The following is a 22,683-nucleotide window of genomic DNA, read 5'->3' as shown; positions in this document are numbered from 1 at the left end:
TGCTGTAGGGGTGCCATGGATGACCAAAGGGGCCTTACTGGGAAATGAAGTGGCATCGCAGACCATCACTCCGGTTGTTGTATTGTACGGCAGGTAACATTTATATTCCGGGCCGAACGTGCCTGACACCACTGCAAATGCACTCATTGGTGTACAGAGATCAATGGTAGTCGGTGCAAGGGGGGCCATAAGCTCAGCTTCCTTTCTGTGAGGCTGCGTATTAATGGTCGTTGTGATCACTGAAGCAGCAGTTGTTGCCTCTCTTACTATTGCTCGGTCCTCACATTTTGTCATCTCTCTAGGTCGACCACTTGTTCCTTCGCACTATGTTCGGCCACGGTTCATCCATTCCTGCCAACATCATCAAACAGTGGTATCAGTCCTATTCAAGTGTTGAGCGATTCACTAATTACTGCAACCGGCTTCTTTCAGCCCAATTACACATCCTGTCTCAGATCCTGAGATCTGCATATATTGTTCACACATCTGTTTGTCAGGTACAATTACTATCCAGCTGACAAAGCGTATGTGGAATGAAATTCGCAAAGACTTTATACCCTGTAATGACATGTCCCTTTTTATTATCTTTGTCAACTGTGCCATGAAATTGTGCTGCAGCATCACACAGTCATCCATCGACCACCAAAGTTTACAATTTTACATTTTCCTTCGATAACTGTAGGAATATCAATCTGTGATCAATTTGCATAACTCCTTCAAGGTGCGTCACAACCCCCTCCACCCCCCCCCCCCTCCCGTCAAGTGTATTTTTACTGGAATACCAAATTGAAATAATTTGCAACAACTCTATATTCTGCACAAGTAGTTAATTTGTGAATTGCTTTTCCCAGTGTCTTTTTATGATAAAACATTTAGTGTTTGTGCACAGAAGTAGGGATGCCCCTTCCTTCATTCAGAAGTGTTGTAATCTTTTCAAGGTTCCAAAATACCACAGTCCTATATTTTTCTTTCACTGATCACTCTACACTTTTTGATAAGGTGCTTGATGTTGGAGGGTGTAATAAAATGGTTTTGCACTCAATAATTGCCTTGGATAAGATTTTTAAACATCGACTCTAGAACAATCTCCCTCTTCACCTACAATTTCACTGACACCTTAAGGAGATAAGCTCTCTCTTTATTAAAAACATTACAACAGTATTGGCTACCTCTCACCCTCGTTCATGAAATGTAAACAGCTGTTCCAGGCACAATTTATGTAAAATATCTGATGCTTGGAAACTGATATTCAGTTGCATTAGCAAAGTCAATTGAGATTCAGCATGAAAACATGTCAGCAAAACTTTGTGTTTGGCATCTGGTTTTTATCTTCCGCAAGTTGTGTCATAAATAAATGTGCTGATGGAGAAAGGAAGGTAGAATTATTGTCCTAATTGTATCACAGAATGGATAGCAACCTTCCGTGGCTATACTGTGTCAGTAGTCAATAAATGAAACAAGGTCTGTCATCTGTTTACTTCGGTGTGTTAATGTTTTGATTAGTGATGGCCAATAACTCTCAAACCCTTCATTGTTAAAAGAATTGAATTCCCATGTATAAAAAACATCATTATCACTGGATAAGTATGGTCTGGGTAATTTGCACTCTGTTTTAAGAAGGGTTAGTTTGTCATGCATCTCGGTGGTTGTGATGTCATACTTCCTGGACTATATCTCATACAATGAAATAATTTTGCAGGTAAATTCAGTGATACATGTGGATACCATCTACAAAAGTGATGTGAATGGAATTAGTAGTAAAGAAGTAATAAATTAAAATATTATGAAGTTCTACTGCATAAACAACAAAAATGTACCTTAAGTGATACTTGTTTTGCCTTTCATTATTTTGTAGGGAGTGTTAATGAGAAAGTTTTGAAAAGGTTTGAAATTTTGTGTAAAGTTTGTTAGAAGTCGCTAAGTGATATCATTTCTACATGTATATCTGCATTTATACTCTGAAAACCCCGTTGAGGTGCATGGCAAAGGGGATGTCCCATTATACCAGTTATTAGGGTTTCTTCCTGTTCCATTCACATACGGAACACAGGAAGAATGATTGTTTGAATGCCTCTGTGCATGTCGTGATTATTTTAAACTTATGTTCACAATCCCAATGTGACTGATATCTTGCGGGTTGTAGTAAGGGTGTTTATAAATGAATATCGGGATTTTAATGCTTTATAATATTTATTATATTAAACTTACAGTTATAAATGATATGTCAAATGAAAGAGCAACTCAAACTGTTTTACTAAGAACCTGATAAATGTTCAGTGTGAGCACTGGCATAGCGAAGTACACGATTGGTTGAACTTCACTGTACCCAAGCGCTGGTTAGGCCGCAAGGGGCCCAATGACAGGACTTGCTTTGCATGGCCTCCACGTTCACCCGACCTAACGCCATGTGATTTTTTTCCTTTGGGGCATCATCAAGGATCGTGTGTACGTGCCTCCGCCAACAGCAGACCTCCCTGAATTAAGAAACTGGATTGAAGCAGCTGTTGCTACAATCACTGAAGACACGCTTATCAACATTTGGGAAGAACTCTGCTATAGACTTGATGTGTGCTCTGTGGCAAATGGTGCTCACATTGAACATTTATAAGGTTCTTGGTAAAACTGTTTGAGTTGCTCTTTCATTTGACATATCATTTATAACTATAAGTTTAATATAATATTTATTATAAAGTGTTAAAACCACGATATTCATTTATAAACACCCTGTAGAAATAGACTTTCTCTGAATAGTTTACATCTGTCTTCAAGAGTGCCAGTTCAGTTCCTTCAGTATCTCCGTGACACTATCCAACAGATTAAACAAACCTATGACCATTTGTGCTGCCCTTCTTTGCATTTGTTCAATAACTCGCCTTAGTTCTATCTAGTACGAATCGCACACACCTGAGCGATATTGTAGAACTCGCAATGTGATATGTGAGCAATGTCCTTTATAGACTGATAGCATCTCCCCAGTGTTCTACCAATAAACTGAAGCCTACTACCTGCTTTATCCATGACTGAACCTATGTGATCATTCCATTTCATATCTCTACAACGTGTTACAGCCAGGTATTTTTATGAGTTGGCCGACTCCAACAGTGATTCATTGATATTATAGTCATAGGATACTATGGTTTATTTTTTATTTTTTTATTTTTTTTATTTGTGTGTGTGTGTGTGTGTGTGTGTGTGTGTGTGTGTGTGTGTGTGTGTGTGTGTGTGTGAAGTTCAAAATTTTACAATTCTGAACAGTTAGAGCAAGTTGCCAATCTCTGCACCACATTGAAATCTTATCAAGATCTGACTGAATATTTATGCAGCTTCTCTCAGATAGTACTTCATTACAGACAACTGTATCATCTGTAAAAAGCCTGATTTTACTATTAATATTATCTGGAAGGTCATTAATCTACTTCAACAGCAAGCCTTCTAATACACTTCCCTGGGGCTCGCCTGAAGTTAGTTCTACATCTGATGATGACTCTACATCCAAAATAACAACTGTGTCCTCCCTGCAAAAAGTTCTCAATCCAGTCACAGGTTGCACTTGATACCCCGTATGATTGTACTTTCGACAGTAAGCAGAGGTGTGGTACTGTGTCAAATGCTTTTCGGAAATCAAGAAGAAACACTGCATCTACCTGGTTGCTTTCTACATCTACATCCATACTCCGCAAGCCACCTGACGGGGTGTGGCGGAGGGTACCCTGAGTACCTCTATCGGTTCTCCCTTGTATTCCAGTCTCGTATTGTTCGTGGAAAGAAGGATTGTCGGTATGCCTCTGTGTGGGCTCTAATCTCTCTGATTTTATCCTCATGGCCTCTTCGCGAGATATACGTAGGAGGGAGCAATGTACTGCTTGACTCTTCGGTGAAGGTATGTTCTCGAAACTTTGACAAAAGCCCGTACCGAGCTACTGAGCGTCTCTCCTGCAGAGTCTTCCACTGGAGTTTATCTATCATCTCCGTAACGCTTTCGCGATTACTAAATGATCCTGTAACGAAGCGCGCTGCTCTCCGTTGGATCTTCTCTATATCTTCTATCAACCCTATCTGGTACGGATCCCACACTGCTGAGCAGTGGTGTGGCTTTGACCCAAAGCTTTCAATATAACATTCAAGTTGGGATTAACATGATTGATTTTATCGAAATCTGTGCTGGTTGGCATTGAGGTGGTCATTCTGTTCAAGATCCCTCATTATGTTTGAGTTCAGAAGATGTTCTAAGATGTCAAGGATATTGGACGGTAGTTTTGTGGATCACTTCTACTACCCTTCTTGTATACCTGTGTGCTTTTCCAAGAACTGGGCACGGTTTTTTGTTCGACGAATCTATGATAGATTGTAGTTAGAAGAGGGACTAACTCAGCCACAAATTCAGTATAGCATCTAACAGGGATTCCTTCGGGGCTGGAGCTTTGTTCAGTTTTAACAGTTTCAGCTGTTTCTCAATACCACTGGCACCAATACTTATTTACTTCATCTTTTCAGTGGTACGAGGATTAAATTGGGGCAATTTCCCTGGGTATTCCTTTGTAAAGGAACATTTGAAAGTGGAGTTAAGCACTTCAGCTTTTGCTTTGATACCCTTAATTTCAGTTCCTATCTCATTCACAAGGAACTGGACACTAACTTTGGTGCCACTAAGAGCCATTACATACGGCCAGAATTTGTTTGGCTTGTGTGGAAGATCACTTGATAATATTCTTCTACAGTGATCATTCAAGGCATCACCCGTTGCTCTCTTGTCAACCAATCACTTTTTATTGAGCATGTCTCCCTGTGCTTTGTTTTGCACTTATTGTGCAGTAATCTCTGTTTCTTTAGACGTTTCTTTACAGTCACTGTATACTATGGAGGTTCCCATACATTATGAACTGTTATACTGGGTACATATCTACCCAGTGCATGGACAACTATTGTTTTAATCTTGAGCCAGAGTTCCTCTGCACGCTCCTGACCTGTGCTGAAAGTTTCAAGCTCTTCATTGAGATATGACACTACTGACTTTTTATCTAGTTTATTGTGAACATATATGTCATTCTGTTTGTTTTAGTTGTGCTTTGTACTTCAGTAAGCATTGTTGCCACAACCGCATCTTGGTCACTCATACCAGTTTTGATGTGGACATCGTCGAAGACGTCAGGTCTATTTGTTGCCATGAGATCCAATATACCGAAGGGTCCAAAAAATGCATCCGCTGTTTAAAAGTCCATAACTTGCAAATTAATTGATGGAGTTGTTTCATTTTTGGTGAAAGTGTATATTAAAGTCCAACTTAAAGATATCACTCTAGGTGTTCAAAATGGTCACCATTAACATCCACACACAAATGATGCCACCGAAATGCAGCACGAACTACTGACTGCAGCGTGTTCAGTTAGATATTTGCACACAAATGTACGATCGATTCTCGAAGTTCATCCAATGTGTGGGGCTTTTCTCGATAAACAATGTCCTTTAGTGTTCCCCTCAGGTAAAAGTCCAGAGGAGTTGGGTCTGGGGAACGTGGTGGATACTCTAGAGCACCTCTACGGCCTATCCATCTTACTGGGAGATTTTTGTCGAGATACGCCCTAACGTGATTTTTGGTCGTGGGCTGGGGCACCATCTTGTTGAAAGTAAATTATTCTGTCTCCATACAAGTCTTGGATGGCAGGTAAAATGGATGTCTGAAACTTTTGAAGGTATACCTCACCGGTAACTGTACTGTCAAAGAAGAATGGCCCAATCAAGCCCCGGTAAGACAGCCCACACCACACATTTACTCCTGGCAAATTTACAGCTTTGTCTACATGGACGTTCGGATTTTCAGTGGCTCAGTAGCTGCAATTATGGCGATTTACTGTACCATTGAGTTTGAACTGTGCCTCATCAGACCACACAATCATCTCTGCAAACTCTTCATCGTTGAGCACCATGTTAGTAAACCACTCGCAGTACTCCATTCTACAATCTGGGTCGTCCTCGTCCATTGCGTGTAGCAATCGTGGGATTTAGCACTTCCACTTTCCTGTCTTCAAAATTCGTCGAATACTTGAGTGACTCACTCCAGTTTCACGGACACATTTCTGTGGTGAGCGAGTGAATTGTAACACACAACGGGAGTTAGCTGGACTTGTTACTGTTACGGGTTGTCTAAATCGTTGTTTGTGTACATCTTTAACACAGCCTTCGGCTTCAAATTTGACTCGAATGCGACGAATCGTTAAACGTGTCGGTGGCTCTGTTTGATACTCATTTCGCCATTGCCTGTTGGACCTCATTAATGTTTTCGTACTTAAAATACCACTTCAAAACTGACTTCCTTTCATCGAATGTAAGTCTTGCGCCAGTCATGTTCACTCGAGTAACTAGGTGCAACTAAGAACAAAACATTGACTATCTGGCGACTGGCATCTGACAAAACAAAATAACGTAATACAACGCTTGTGTGGCGATTGCCGGAACTACAAACTATTACACTACCAAAGATGAGACGACTCCATCAATTAGTTTGCCAGGTATGGACTTTTAAACAGTGGATTTTTTTGGACCCCTCTGTATTTCCATCATGAGTGGGGTTCGTAACAATCTGTTCTAGGTAGTTTTGAGAGAAGGCATTTAGTAAAGTTTCCCGGGATGTCTGATTACCCCTACAACTAACAAAACTGTAATTTTACTGATTACTTGTTGGATGATTAAAGTCTCCACCGATGATTATGGTATGGTGGGGGAACTTACGTATACGTGAAGTTTTCAGTTACATCAGGAGATCTGGTGGGTAATACACTCCTGGAAATGGAAAAAAGAACACATTGACACCGGTGTGTCAGACCCACCATACTTGCTCCGGACACTGCGAGAGGGCTGTACCAGCAATGATCACACGCACGGCACAGCGGACACACCAGGAACCGCGGTGTTGGCCGTCGAATGGCGCTAGCTGCGCAGCATTTGTGCACCGCCGCCGTCAGTGTCAGCCAGTTTGCCGTGGCATACGGAGCTCCATCGCAGTCTTTAACACTGGTAGCATGCCGCGACAGCGTGGACGGGAACCGTATGTGCAGTTGACGGACTTTGAGCGAGGGCGTATAGTGGGCATGCGGGAGGCCGGGTGGATGTACCGCCGAATTGCTCAACACGTGGGGCGTGAGGTCTCCACAGTACATCGATGTTGTCGCCAGTGGTCGGCGGAAGGTGCACGTGCCCATCGACCTGGGACCGGACCGCAGCGACGCACGGATGCACGCCAAGACCGTAGGATCCTATGCAGTGCCGTAGGGGACCGCACCGCCACTTCCCAGCAAATTAGGGACACTGTTGCTCCTGGGGTACCGGCGAGGACCATTCGCAACCGTCTCCATGAAGCTGGGCTACGGTCCCGCACACCGTTAGGCCGTCTTCCGCTCACGCCCCAACATCGTGCAGCCCGCCTCCAGTGGTGTCGCGACAGGCGTGAATGGAGGGACGAATGGAGACGTGTCGTCTTCAGCGATGAGAGTCGCTTCTGCCTTGGTGCCAATGATGGTCGTATGCGTGTTTGGTGCCGTGCAGGTGAGCGCCACAATCAGGACTGCATACGACCGAGGCACACAGGGCCAACACCGGCATCATGGTGTGGGGAGCGATCTCCTACACTGGCCGTACACCACTGGTGATCGTCGAGGGGACACTGAATAGTGCACGGTACATCCAAACCGTCATCAAACCCATCGTTCTACCATTCCTAGACCGGCAAGGGAACTTGCTGTTCCAACAGGACAATGCACGTCCGCATGTATCCCGTGCCACCCAACGTGCTCTAGAAGGTGTAAGTCAACTACCCTGGCCAGCAAGATCTCCGGATCTGTCCCCCATTGAGCATGTTTGGGACTGGATGAAGCGTCGTCTCACGCGGTCTGCACATCCAGCACGAACGCTGGTCCAACTGAGGCGCCAGGTGGAAATGGCATGGCAAGCCGTTCCACAGGACTACATCCAGCATCTCTACGATCGTCTCCATGGGAGAATAGCAGCCTGCATTGCTGCGGAAGGTGGATATACACTGTACTAGTGCCGACATTGTGCATGCTCTGTTGCCTGTGTCTACTTGCCTGTGGTTCTGTCAGTGTGATCATGTGATGTATCTGACCCCAGGAATGTGTCAATAAAGTTTCCACTTCCTGGGACAATGAATTCACGGTGTTCTTATTTCAATTTCCAGGAGTGTAGAAGGATCCAGTTATCATTTTATGCCCACCCCTGATACTGCCCAAACAATTTCACATGCACCTTCAATTTTTATCTCTGTGGATTTGAGTTTGTGTACTGTGACAGATACACCATCTCCATTGCCTATTTGCCTATCCTTTTGATATACGCTTAAATTTTCTCCAAAAATGTCAGTGCTATCGATTTCGGCTTTCAACTAACTTTTTATACCTAGTATTATGTGAGCTTCACCACTTTTCATGAGCGCTTCAAACTCTTGCGTGTTGTTGCGCATGCTTCAGCAATTTGCCATTAGAATTTAAATACTCACACCTGCGGGATGCATTTGTTTCAGTCTTACACAGATACTTCTGGGTTTCATACAGCTATCATTATCTGGATTGAAGTGAATGAATATAGTCTGGGTATTTTGCGCACTTTAAATTATACTACTTCAAGACATCTACACATTTTCTATATTTAATACTTGTGTTGAGCCTTCAACGTGAGATTGTACCTCTTAACAAGTAGATTATGTCAGCATTTTAATTGTTTAAACTCGTCAGCTATATGAAATATTGAAAATAAAATTTTTATTGGCTTTGGAAAACCATTTGAAAGGCAACTTGCAACTGGGACTGAGGAATGGAGTGACCACTTTAGCTATACAGTAAAATAGATTATCTTTGCTTCAAATTTTGATTCTGAACTTGAAGTGCATTTTTAGAGAAAGCTTTGCCTAGTTTCTTGTAAGCGACTCACGTAGCAGCACACAGGTTGCTAGCCGGCATGACAGGGAGGTGAGCCAGACCCGGATCACGTCTGTGTGGTGGATTAATGGCTGTTGGCATTGCACACCAGCCAACGTGGGTCTGGAGTTTTAGACAGTGTTCTAGGTTTCTTTGGGCACATGCTGGGCTGGCCTCACATCTCCGTTTGAGGAAATACGATACATACACAGTTAAAATACAATGATACACAGAATGCATTTTAAACAGACTAATGGCGCACATGCCTCCGTTGTGTTAACTGAAGGCTACGGAAACAGTAAGGGCATGTGGCTCGATATAAATTTACCGTATCGTGAAAACAAGTGGATCCTCAATGACCTAAATGCTTTGAAAGAAAGAGCTTCTGGAACACTTCCGCATATCTAACGAAAAATATTTTACGTATTTCTAACATTGTGTTGATATCAGGATCAGCTACTCAACTTATTTGTTATATAGGGTTAGTCTAAATGATGGACCCATTTTCAAAACTTCGTATTTATTCAAGTACAAATCCAAAATGAACATGCTTTATACCAATGAAAAGAGGAAGTTTCAAAGTTTTTTTTTTTTTTTTCATAATGTATGATACCAATTTAATAAATTTAATAATTTGTAATTAATTAGTTTTTAACAATAATTAAATAATCAGAAATGTGATAAATTTTCAACGTGGCCACCGTCGGCTCCACGGCAAACGTCGACGCGGTAGTCAAACTTGTCCCACACACGCGAAAGCGTATCTGCTGTTACTGAGTCCACAGCAGCAGTGATCCAGTTCCGCAGATCGTAGTGGTAGGACGTAAGCAGCTTCCTTCACATAACCCCGTAACAAATAGTCGCAGAGTGGCCAGAAGTGCAGAGTGGGCCCTCAAGTCCCCTGCGACCGATCCAGCGCTCAGGAAGGGAGTCATTCAAAAAGCCTCGTACATCACGGTGCCAATGGGGCAGAGCTCCATCCTGTTGGAAAATGAAGTCCTGGAAATCTTCCGTAACTTGAGGGAACGGCCATTGTTCCATCATGTCCAGGTACATGATTCCCATTACAGTACTTTCCTCAAAAAGAAGAAGAAGAAGAAGAAGAAGAAGATGGCTCATAAACCTTTGTATGGGATACGGCACAGAACACATCGATCTTTGGTGAGTCTCTTTCGTGTTGCAATGGTGAATGTGGATTTTACAAACCCCATATGCGAACATTGTGGCTGTTAGCTTTTCCACTAAAATATTACTTCGTCACAAAATATTACGTGCTGTAGAAGTGTGTCACCCTCCGTCTTTGCTAGCACGTGACCACAAACATGAGACGCTTCTCTTTGTCATTGGGGTTGAGAGCTTGCACAAGTTGTAATCGGTAGGACTTGTACAGCAAATACCATCTCAGAACTTTCGATACAGTCGGTTGGCGTATTCCGAGTTCTCGACTGGCTGTACTGGTAGATTTACTGGGACTGTGCACAAAACTTTCTCAAATCCGTCGGACATCGTCCTCTGAGACACACGGCCGGCCTGTGCTTTTTCCTTTGCACACACTCTGTTAGTTTAAATTGCTTAAACCGACGGCTAATGCTTTTGTGAGTTGGAGGTGAAATACCGAATTTGGTATGAAATGCCCACTGCATTGCAATTTGAAACTCACTTTTTGCAAACTTGGGAACTCAGAAAACAGCTCCACAGTCACCATCTCACTCACAACTGGCCGTGATACAGAATGATGGCCCTATTGCCGTGCGAACTCTACCTGCCGCTTCTGAAACCGTCACCGCCCCCCGCTGCTGCCTGCCAAAAACTTTGAAACTTCCTCTTTTAATTGGTATAAAGCTTGTTCATTTTGGATTTGTACTTGAATACCTGCAAATTTTTGAGAATGGGTCCCTCATTTATAGTAACCCTGTACATTAATTTAGGTTTCCATCAGACTTGCAAGTAATATTGTTATTAGTGGCTATTTTCGAACATTTTTGTTCATTCTCAAACCACCTACATTATAAGGTACAGTGTTATTAAGAAACGTAAAACACAAAATTTTCAAATATTTTGTGTGCACAAAGTGCAGTAGCGCAATAAATGTTTTATGACATACTTACATTTCTAATGTTTCACAGTAAATAATATATATTTTTTTTACATCATATCAGTCTAACAAATGTTATCCGTCTGTATCACAATTGTCTAGACACAGTCAAAATTGGATAGGCATCTTTAGTTGTTTTTATATAAAAAGTTGACAGGCACCTTCAATTGTTTGTTATGCGTTCATATTCTCTGCCTCTCAGCACTCATAATGTTCCAATTAAATACATAGATACTGTATTGATTGAGATCTCAGGCATTATTGCACTGTTTTATAAATTACTGATATGTCATAAACTAACTGCTTTACTGAACCATGAATCGTGTATTGAAATAGAAGAAATTACTTTATTTAAATTCTGACTGTTCATTAATCAATTTTTCTGGCTCCTTTATCTTCCATTTGTGTATTTCCTATTCTTCATAGTGAGATCACTATGAAAATTTTCAAATGGCACCTAAAGGAATGAAGTTAGACATACTTGAAGACTGGAAAATATATAACGGAAAATAAAGGAGTCGGACAAATTTATGAATGAACAGTACAAATTTTAATACAATAATTTTTTTCTCTTTTTAAAAGTGATTCATGATTCAGCTATACAGTTAGTTTGTGACATATTGGTAATTTATAAAATAGTTCAATAATGTCTGAGACCTTCTGTCTGTACAGCATCTGCATATTTAGCTGTAACATTATGAGCTCTGAGAGAAAGAACATTTGAACACATAATAAACAACTAAAAGCCCATGTCAAATTTTGATATATAAGCAATGAAAGATGGCTATCATATTTTCAGTGTATCAAGAGAACCGTAATACAGTCAAGTAACATTTGTTGTCAGAATGAGATTTCCACTCTGCAGCGGAGTGTGCACTGCTGTGAAACTTCCTGGTAGATTAAAACGGTGTGCTGGACCGAGACTCAAACTTGGAACCTTTGCCGTTCGCGGGCAAGTTCTCTACCATCTGAGATACCCAAGCACAACTCATGCCCCGTCCTCACAGCTTTACTTTTGCCAGTACCTTGTCTCCTACCTTCCAAACTTTACAGAAGCTCTCCTGCGAACCTTGCAGAACTAGCACTTCTGAAAGAAAGGATATTGCGGAGACATGGCTTAGCCACAGCAGAGGGGATGGTTCCAGAATGACATTTTCACTCTGCAGCGGAGTGTGCGCTGATATGAAACTTCCTGGCAGATTAAAACAGTGTGTCGGACCGAGACTCGAACTCGGGACCTGCTGCAGAGTGAAAATCTCATTCTGGAAACATCCCCTAGGCTGTGGCTAAGCCAAGTCTCCGCAATATCCTTTCTTCCAGGAGTGCTAGTTCTGCAAGGTTTGCAGGAGAGCTTCTGTAAAGTTTGGAAGGTAGGAGACGAGGTACTGGCAGAAGTAAAGGTGTGAGGACAGGGCATAAGTCGTGTTTGGGTAGCTCAGATGGTAGAGCACTTGCCCGCAAAAGACAAGGTCCTGAGTTCGAGTCTCGGTCCGGCACATCGTTTTAATCTGCCAGGAAGTTTCAACATTTGTTATATAGAGCTGTTGTAAAAACAGATGTATTATGTATTGTGAAGCATTACAAATGCAGGTAATGCTATAAAAGATTTGTTGTACTACTGTGATCTAGGTACATAAAATTTATTTCATATTTTGTTAATATTGTACCTTCTAATGTACGTAATGGTTTGAGAATGAATTAAATGTTAGAAATTAGTTGCTAACAAAAATACTATTTGTGTCTCTGACAGAAACCTAACTTAGGAAATTATATTAAAAAAATTGCTTTAGACAAGCTGTGTAACTAAACCCTGTAATTCTGTATTTGTGTCAGACCCACAGTATGCACAGTTTGTGCGTTGGTATTGCAGGCTAAGACTCCCAGCACCTCTACGGTGCTGCACCGGCCCGTGGCTGCTGCAGACACCGCCTCAGCTGCCCGGGTGGTGCCGAGGCGTGCGTCCTCGTTGTCCTCGAGGCTGCGAGTGCCACCGCCGGGGCAGGCTGCCCAGGACGAGCTCGAGACGTTTGCCACCGAGGACAGCCCGCACAACTTCTCGGTGCGCTCTTCTCTCAGCGACCTCACCACGGGCTCGGGAGAACCTGCGGTACTGTTGAAGAGGTCAGTAAGCAGTCTCTGTCCTGTAACGGGATGGCGGCTTGTCGGAGAAACCTGAAAAATTGGGTGTTCTTGGGGACCTACATGGGCCAGTAAGTCACAGAAATCTCAGAGAATTCTGAAAGACTCGGTGGGACACTTGAGCTATTTTAAATGGAAGATAACATTTCATTGTTGGAAAGAAATCTACTGAGTATTTTGTTACACCCTCAAGCATCTGCTTCAGTAACAGCAGTTTGTGAAGTCATGTAAGGAAAGGTGAAAGAAGACATTGAATTGTAATGGTTGTTGCTCGATTGTGACTAACTCTAGGGCACACTGACCTCGAGAATAGTCATTATTGTGTTGTGGAGTGTAATTCGTGTGCATTACAATTTGTCAGGTAGCTGTGAATATGGTTCTACCTTGATGAATTGCTCACAGTAGCATGGTTGGAGTTAGCAGTGACCTTTGTGTGAAGACCTGCAATTTAAAAAATGATATATAGTTAATATCAAAGTTATTGATATTACTTTCCACTGACAACAGTTTGAAGTCATTTGGTGTGAGAATTTCTCATACTTAAGATTATTGCAATGATGCAATGAGGCATGAAATGGGATCAGACTACAGTAATGAAGGAATTTATGGGGGCACCAAGAGCTTATAATTTAGTGAATTGTTATAAAACTGTAAATCCCAACTAAATGGGACAGCTAAAAAAATTGTCTCACTGAAAACTAGTATAGTAAAACTTCAAATATGACAAAAATGAGGTCAGGAAAGCTGGAGCACCAGCGTGGAAAAAAAAAGAAAAAAGACAAAAAAAAAGAAATTTCAGGTAAACCTTTTGGTGCAACAATGTTGCCACCCTGTAGAACCACTATTTTTAGCACTTGTAGATATGAATTTAAGAAAAGTGTGTTTGTATCACCTGGACACTGGTCAAAAGTGCATGGTGGTTTGGGAATTCCAGTTTTGTTGTGCATTTTATATATTCATAGTATTCTGTAGCGTATTCTCCTTTTTATTCTTTACCTGACACTGAAGGAATTCCGTGATCTAGTTTATTTGCTGTTGTTCATGTTACAAATTAAAGTATGGTATCCCTCCCTCACCATACACCCTTCTCCTCCCCACCCTCAACAGTCCTCATTTTCTGTGTAATATTCTCTGAATATTCCTTGATAATCCTGTGGGGGAAACAGGGAAGAGATAAGTTAAAGGGTATAAAAAGTGACAGAATTTTTCAAGACCACAAGAAGACTGATTTTCAACAAGGAAGTGCCCCAAAATTGCAAAAGAGTCATATACAAGACCTACTGTGCACCTATTTCAGCTTGCTGCAAATGATATTGAAGTAAAGGCAAGTAAGTAGAATATGGGTTTGTGAAAGGAAGTTCTTGTATACTAGAATCAGTGACACAATTATACGAGTGGAGAATCAAGTACTGAGAGACCTAGCGAAAGAGAATCTTCTACAAGACAAAATAGAAGATTGGAGTGATGTGGGCACTTCAGGTGGATGTAAGAAAAGGGGACACTTCAGATTATGATGGGCTTGAGATTTCATGGAAAGAGGAGCCAAACTGAAATTGGTGTCTTGGAAGGCCTGTCTGTAGATACTTGTGTAGAGTAGGAGCTTTGTACAGAAGCGAAATGTGATCGATAAACAGTTCACTCGATAAACAGTTCACACTATAAGAGAGTAAAGCTTTAGAAATGTGTTGTTGCAGAAGAATGCTAAAGATAAGATGTGTATGTTTGACAACTAACGAAGAGGTACTAAATTGAATTAGGGAGAAAAGAAATTCACTTTACAACTTGACTACATCAAGAGATCAGTTGATAGAACACATTCTGAGACGATCAAGGAATTGCCAATTTGGTAATGGAGGGAAGTGTCAAGAGTAAAAATCATAGAGGGAGACTGGTAGATGAATATAGCAAACAGATTCAGAAGGGTGCAGGTTGCAAAAGTTATTCAAAGATGAAGAGGCTTGCACAGTATACACTGTTGTCAAACCAGTCTCCAAAATGAACACCATCACAACAACTACTTATCATCTTATTAATATTACATCAGCTGCTGCTATGTCATCCCAGTAGGCATATTCGCTCATGACAGACCTTACCGATTCTCCCGTTATGCAAAGTATGTGGATATTATCTGACTGAACCTGTTGCAGTAGAGGCGACCCACAGTGCACGGGGGTAAATAGCCCAAGAGAATGAACAGTATGCCCTGGCAGATCCTCTGAACTGTGGGAAATTGCATAAGCAGTAGTGCATCACAGGAGCAGTTTCTGTCTGATTTGTGATTAACAAACAGTAAGAAGCAGTTTTGACCGTAAAGCATACGAGCTCCACGTTATCGCCATTGTGTCCTCGTCCTTTAGCAGCCGAGGGGGATGGGTAGTATGGCACAGTATTGTGTTTATAATTGTGAATATGCGACACACAAGTCACCGTGAAGAAGGCTGCTTGTGGCTATAGCCCAAAATGTTAAGGGTTACACATCGACATCCATATCTATGTGATTATTCTGCTATTCGCAATAAAGTGCCTGACAGAGGGTTTAATGAACCACCTTCAAGCTGTCTCTCTACCGTTCCACTCTCGAACGGCGGGAAAAACGGGCACTTAAAATTTTCTGTGCGAGTCCCGATTTCTCTTATTTTATCGTGATGATCATTTCTCCCTATGTAGGTGGGTGCCAACGGAATGTTTTCGCAATCGAAGGAGAAAACTGGTGATTGAAATTTCGTGAGAAGATCCCGTCGCAACGAAAAATGCCTTTGTTTTAATGATTACCACTACAAATTACGTATCATGTCTGTGACACTATCTCCCCTATTTCGCGATACTACAAAACGAGCTGCTCTTCTTTGCACTTTTTCGACATCATCCGTCAGTCCGACCTGATGCGGATCCCACACCGCACAGAGGTACTCCAGAATAGGGCAGACGAGCGTGGTGTAAGCAGTCTCTTTAGCAGACCTGTTGCACCTTCTAAGTGTTCTGCCAATGAATCACTGTCTTTGGTTTGATCTACCTACAATATTATCTATGTGATCATTCCAATTTAGATTATTTGTAATTGTAATCCCTAAGTATTTAGTTGAATTTACAGCATTCAGATTTGTGTGACTTATCGCGTAAACGATAGGATTTTATAAATTGGCTGCGGATGTTGCTCAGTCTGAAGTTCTACACAGGGAAGCATATTGCAGTGAGCTGGGTTCAGTCAATGTTCAATAATAACTGACGTTCAAAGGTTTTCCCGGAAAATATGCTCCTCCTGAGGTGTCTCAGGCATGCAGGTCAGGTGGATTGTTTGTTCATTGTGGAACAAATTGTGACGGCATAATGTGCCATCTTCGTGGCTATATTCACTGCCAAGTCAACGCTCCTTTAATCGGAAGGCCACGCGACAGCCGACAACAGATGAGGATAAACCCACACTGGCAGACTACATCGCATATGCGAGCAACGTATTCAGAAAAATCATTAGAATTTTTTGCTGACAAAATATCAGAGATGTGTACCTCCCATTGACTGAGGCTAAATACCTTCTACGGGCAGTAAATGATGACCTGGGACTCTTAAAACCTTGTGTGTATTACATACTGTGCTAGAGCAGAAATGCACGTGTCAGACAATCCATTTGCACAGTTGAAGAAAACTGTACTGAACGTAAAAGACATACTGATCTCTGGCATCCAACAAAATCGGCAATTGAGGAACATTGCATAGAGACTGACCATAAAATGGAATATGAAGAAACAAAAGTTTGGAAAAAATCCCTTATTTTTTTAGAACTGTGGCCATTGAAATTCAGCTATGTACGAACCTCATTGATGCGGGACATTGGATTCCAGCTAATCTAAGGAATGAATGCAACTTTGAAGTTGCACAAAGCACAGGCAGATTACTGACCAGCAAAAAAGGCAGAGTAGAGGGTTGAGGTCCTTCACTCGACTCTTGTGAGGGAACCCCCCCCCCCCCCCCCCAACCCCCTACTGTGACTAACGTGTCGCATGGCCCGTGCACGTGACAAGAGTGGTCCGAGGTGGCAGCTGTATATATATCTTATCCTCTAAGTCACGACATCAGTTAGCAAGAATAATCTGATGATGATGGCATGACATGCCACCAAAAGTGTGTTCCACAACAACCAATCAACCTGGCTGTATGTTTGAGAAACCTTCAAGCAATAATTTTGTAAGTTGAAAGGCAAACATTGAAATAAAACTGTCCTCTGCCCTGCAAATTTAGTTATTTGTAGACAATTAATTAATGATATAAAATTATTTTTTCATCAATGTTAACTACTAGCCTTTTCCCTATGGGTTTGACCATGTGTGTTAAACACCTGTATTGAACACATCTGCCCCCCCCCCCCCCCCCCCCCCCCCAAGAAAAAAAAAAAAAAATCCTATTCCACCTCATCCTCACTAAGTCTGCCCTCATCCTCCCACCTCTATCTATCTCCACCTCCCCACTCTTTCTGTCTCTTCATCTACTCCTCCCCTTCTCTTTGTCCATTTTCTCCATCCCTTTCTTTGACTATATCATCCACTCCCCTCCCTCTGACTATACTTTCCACCTTCCACCCTTTGACTGTATCTTCCTCCCCATCTCTCTTTCCATCTCCATTCCCACTTCCTCCTCTTTCTTTTCCATCAGCCCTCTACACTCTCCATATGCCTCATGCATCTCACCCTCCTTCCCTCTCTGTACATTTCCTCTTCCCCCTCTCTCCTTCACCTCACTGTGTCCATCCCCATTCCTATCCATCTCAACCTGTCTGCAGCTGCGCTCATCAGCATGTGTAGCCCCTGCAATACAGTTCATTAAAGTAGGCCAATACTACTACCACAATATAACCTGTCAATTAGGTCAGCCTACATGTGGGTGTCTGGAGAACCATTTCTTGCCCCTGACATGTAGACTGCACTGCAAAGCAAGTTGCTTTGGTAGACCAATACTGTTTTTACATAGCATGCCTTTCGTCCAGAGCAGCCTGTATGCCACGGATGAAAAAACACACTTTTGCCCGTATCTCCACTCCTGTTGGAGCCAGGAGGTTATAAACTCCACTGCGCTATTACTTGTGAGACCTGCTGTTTTTATGCCAAATTTGCCTGAAATCGAGTAAGGAGCTTGGGAGGAGATTGTGGACATACACACATACACTCTGCTTAGAGCTTCATCTCCAAACAATACAGCTCTCTTTGAAACAGTTCCATAAGTTGGTGGCTTCCAAAGTTAAGATTAACGGCAACTCATATTATAGAGTGGCAACTTGGAACCGAAGCGAAATGAGACCCCGTTTTCATACATAGTTTTCTGTTTGTTTTCCAAGTTGATGATGTCTCTCTTGCCTATTAAAAGTGACCCTGTGTGCATTAATGTGGATAACAATGTTGTCATTTCCAGACCTTCACAAGGACATCCCGTGTTTGAGAATGGCTGCAGCAGTAGCAGCCTACCGGTGCCCACGTTCCCGGAGGGTGCTGTGCCCCCAGCTAGGGGCACTTCTCCCAGTTCTTTGGACGCCACCACAGTGGAAGATAACAGCTGCCAGGCTTCAGGTAAGGCCGAGGACAAAATAAAATCATGTCTTCTGCATGGAGTTCACCGAGGAAGATACAGGGTAAATTCCAAATAACTGGCCATTGTAGTATGAAAATTTTGAATGACATTCAACCAGCCACGTGCTTAATGGTTTGTAACTAACAGAGTATCTAATGTACACTCTTGGAGCCAGAGTGTTGCAAATGGCAGTGTGTCAGAACAATATTATGTAGGTGACAACGTTTTTACAATATGCTTATTTTTCCAGAGGAGCTCGGTGTGAGCTGCGCATCAGCATCAGAAGAAGTGCAGACTGTACTCAGTCGCGGGGGATCCCTGAGTTCACTGAGTGTCGACTCCCTCGGTTCGACGGAGCCGACGCCCTCGGAGCAGGCCCTGCTGGAACAGTGCATTAGTTCTGGAATGCCGAAGAGCCGCGGATCGTCCTCCCGGGCTGCTGCTTGTAGAATTCCCCTGCCGGCAAGTGTCAACACTATGACTCTGTCTGTAGACGTTACTCTTTCAGAATGAATGTGTCAGAATGAATGAATGAATGAATGAATGAATGAATGAAGTATGTGAACTGATGTGTCACGAGATTGTGTCGATGTAGGACCTGAGTAACACAAATCCTATAAATTTTATAAGGTGTTCTCATAAATTGCTTGAATTGACATACAGAGTATCTGGAAATATAACAATGAAAACAATCGGTTTTTGACAAAATGAGGTAATTGGATAGATAAAAAAATCTGCTTACCAAGTGGCGGTGGAACACACACAAAAGATCATAGTTAGGCAAGCTTTTGGAACCAGCAGCTCCTTCTTCAGGCAGATAGGTTGAAGGGGAAGGAAGAGGGGTGAAGGAAAAGGATTGAAGAGGTTTAGGAAAAGGGGTAGATTTCAAGGAAGTCACCCAGAACCGTGGGTCAGGGGAGACTTACTGGACGGTGAGTGGAGACTTACCATCCAGTAAGTGCCCCTGACCCAAGGTTCTGGGTCACTTCTCAAACTCTTGTCCTTTTCATAGACCTGTCCAGCCCTTTTTGCTCACCCCTCTTCCTTCCCCGTCAACCTTTCTGCCTGAAGAAGGAACCACTGGCTCCAAAAGCTTGCCTAATTATAATCTTTTACGTGTGTGTTCTGCAGCCGCATGGTGAGTAGATTTTTTTATCTATCTAGTTACCTTAGAACATCTGGAAATGAACTGATGGTTAACAAAGATTTGCATCTCAGAGTAAGTGCTGTCTACCAATTTTCACACTGTTGTATTTCATCAACATTTAGGCGGATTGCTAGTAGCGGGCCCGACATGTGCAGGTCACGTTTGTTTCAACTGGAACCACATGCCCTAAACAATATGAACATGCTTAAACTTTCGGTCCGATTGTATGCTATTAGCAAACAAAAAAATTTAACTTTAGAACAGATCCAAAGTTAAGTTTCAGTATCATTTTTAATTTAGTTTTGAAGCTACCAATTAATAATGTTCTTATCATGTCGGAGTCGTACACTTTCACTTCGTTGGTCATAATCCTGCCTTTTTCTGTGGATAAAATCATTAGCAAAGACAGGAGCTTTTCAGTTTCTTCAAACAATAATTAAGAATTCAGCATCTTTCCTGCATGCAAAATTGCTCAGAAGTTATTTTTGTTGCACTTAATGGATGCACACATCACCAAAAATTACTCACGATTTCATTATGCATCTATTTTGTGTGCCGAGCATACTGTACGAATTCCACTTCGCTGACTACTCAGTTACCAAACCTACAGTGTCGTTCAAGCCACAACAGTGTCTGGACTTACACTCGCTATGTGGAAGCCCGAAGAGGACTACTGCATAAAGGAACAGTACGTCGCTCAGGCTAAGTGTGAGGAACACACTATGCTTACATCAGTAAACACTCTTTGCCTCTTTCTTCTCTGTTCGTAGAGCATGTTGAAAATTAAGCTGCCCGTGTGATTGTAAATAATAACTTTTTTCTACAGCTGTATAAATTGATATAGAAATATTACGTGTGAAAAATACATAAAATAAGGGAAAGCCAATCACTCGCTTATAGGGGGGGACCAATGTGTGGCACACAGAAACATGCAACAGAAAACAGTATTTACACTGCTTTCAAGCTTTTGTTCTTTTTCTAGTAAAAGTACACACACAATCACCCAAATGTACACTAGCAGGATCAGTGTGATCAATTTCAAAGCTGTAGCCATGCATGTAAACTTACGTAATCTTTGTCAGTAGAGTTCACTAACTGGGATTAGAAATAGGATCGAAATGTGTGATAGTGTACACGTGGATTTACACAAATGCAAGTCTCTATGTATTCAATCAAAAGTGTATTATCTTTAAAATGGATTACACATATTTTATATAAATAATACTTTTAAAGCAAAGGTTATTATTTTTATCTATATACTGCACATGCTATATTGGGTTTTACAGAACTGGAAATAAGAAATCTTATTGTTAGCCAGCTGCATTGAAGAGATACATGCCAAGTCACACAATAATAATGAGGAATGTACCTGTTCACTTCAGCTGAGTAAAGATGGCCAACAAGCAAGAGTAGCCCAGTTCAGTAAACGCAGAATGTGGCTTACTGAAATGAAATCAGTTGCATGTGCTCAACACAATTTTTGTGTCAATTGTGGTACAACCCTCTCCATTTACAACAGCATTCTGTTCTGGTATCAATGATAGGTGTGCTGCGGATTGTACTGTACCTCAGTTCTACCGTCGACCATTTTCTGTCGGCCCTCGTTCCCTCCACATTATATTGACATTGTACGTGACATTTCCTGGTTGGGACATTTGGAAGTACACTGTGGCCACCTCAATTGCTGGACCTCTCCCCATCATATTTGCTTTAGTGAGTTCAATAAATTTTAAAACTTGTCTGATTTGTGCGATTGCTGTTCCAGATTTGTGTAGGCAATTAGTGGAGGCCTTAGGAATGGCCATATCAGTGATCCACCGTGTAAATGGTGCTAACATAGAGACCTACTAAAACTTTCCTTAAAACAACCCACTGCAACATAGGCTTTACAATTAAGAATCCTTGTTTTTCATCAATTTTTTCTTAGACGTTGTGTGTTACACAATACACTTTGAACAGAGATCAAAGAGAATTAAAAGGAAGAAAGAATGAAGATTATGGTTTAATGTCCTATCGGAAACAAAATCATTAGACACAGAGCCAAGCTTGGACTTTGGGAAGGATTGTGAGGGGAAACTGACTGTGTCCTTTCAAAGGACCCATCCTGATATTTTCCATAAGCAATTAAGGGAAATGATGGGAACCTAAATCTCAATAGCTGGATGGGAATTTAACCTTGCCAAATGTGAGTCCAGTTATGCTAACCTTTCCCTGTTCAAGGCGTTAGAGAATTGTTAATATTCACTTGCAGCCTCTAGAATGAAAGTTATATAATGTATAATAAAAAAAAAATTATAAAAAGTAACAAAGGAAGTGAGTCGCTCACATGCAGATGAATGCTAAGTGGCACACAGATACTCATAACAGAGCAGCTTAAAAGAATTAATAAAGCCAAGCCGACTAGTCTAGATTGTATACCAATGAGATTCCTTTCAGAGTATGCCGATATAATAGCTCTGTAGTTAAAAGCCATAGACAGCCACTCACTTGACGAAAGATCTGTACCTAAACACTGGCAAGTTGCATACGTCACTCCAGTACTGGAGAAAGGAAGTGGGACTAATGCAATAAATTACAGACCCATATTACTGATGTCGATTTAACATTCTGAATTATCTCAAGGAAAAACATTCAGTTGTCGCACAGTCAGCACAGATTCAGAAAATATCATTCTTGTGCGACACATGTAGCTCTTTATTCACACGAAGGACTGGGTGCTATTGAGAGGTGACCTCAGTTTGAGTCCATTTTCTAGATTTCCAGAAGACTTTTGATACCATTCCTCACAAGTGTCTACTAATCAGATTGTGTGCCTATGGAGT

The 22,683-nt window shown here is 41.8% G+C and overlaps 1 protein-coding gene across 1 annotated transcript in view; it reads left to right on the top strand.

Moving 5' to 3' along the window:
• The window catches only part of LOC126109440 (uncharacterized), an 841,290-nt gene that overhangs the window by 750,899 nt on the left and 67,708 nt on the right, over positions 1-22,683 (top strand). Inside the window, exons 27-29 of the mRNA XM_049914471.1 lie at positions 12,890-13,180; positions 18,416-18,713; positions 18,965-19,176. Of these exons, the coding sequence (XP_049770428.1) occupies positions 12,890-13,180; positions 18,416-18,713; positions 18,965-19,176 (801 nt within the window). The remainder of the gene's footprint in view (positions 1-12,889; positions 13,181-18,415; positions 18,714-18,964; positions 19,177-22,683) is intronic.

Source organism: Schistocerca cancellata, chromosome 12 (assembly GCF_023864275.1).
Source record: "Schistocerca cancellata isolate TAMUIC-IGC-003103 chromosome 12, iqSchCanc2.1, whole genome shotgun sequence".
Taxonomy (NCBI): domain Eukaryota; kingdom Metazoa; phylum Arthropoda; class Insecta; order Orthoptera; family Acrididae; genus Schistocerca; species Schistocerca cancellata.
The sequence above is the reverse complement of the archived record's forward strand: the minus strand, read 5'-3'. Positions and strand labels throughout refer to the sequence as shown.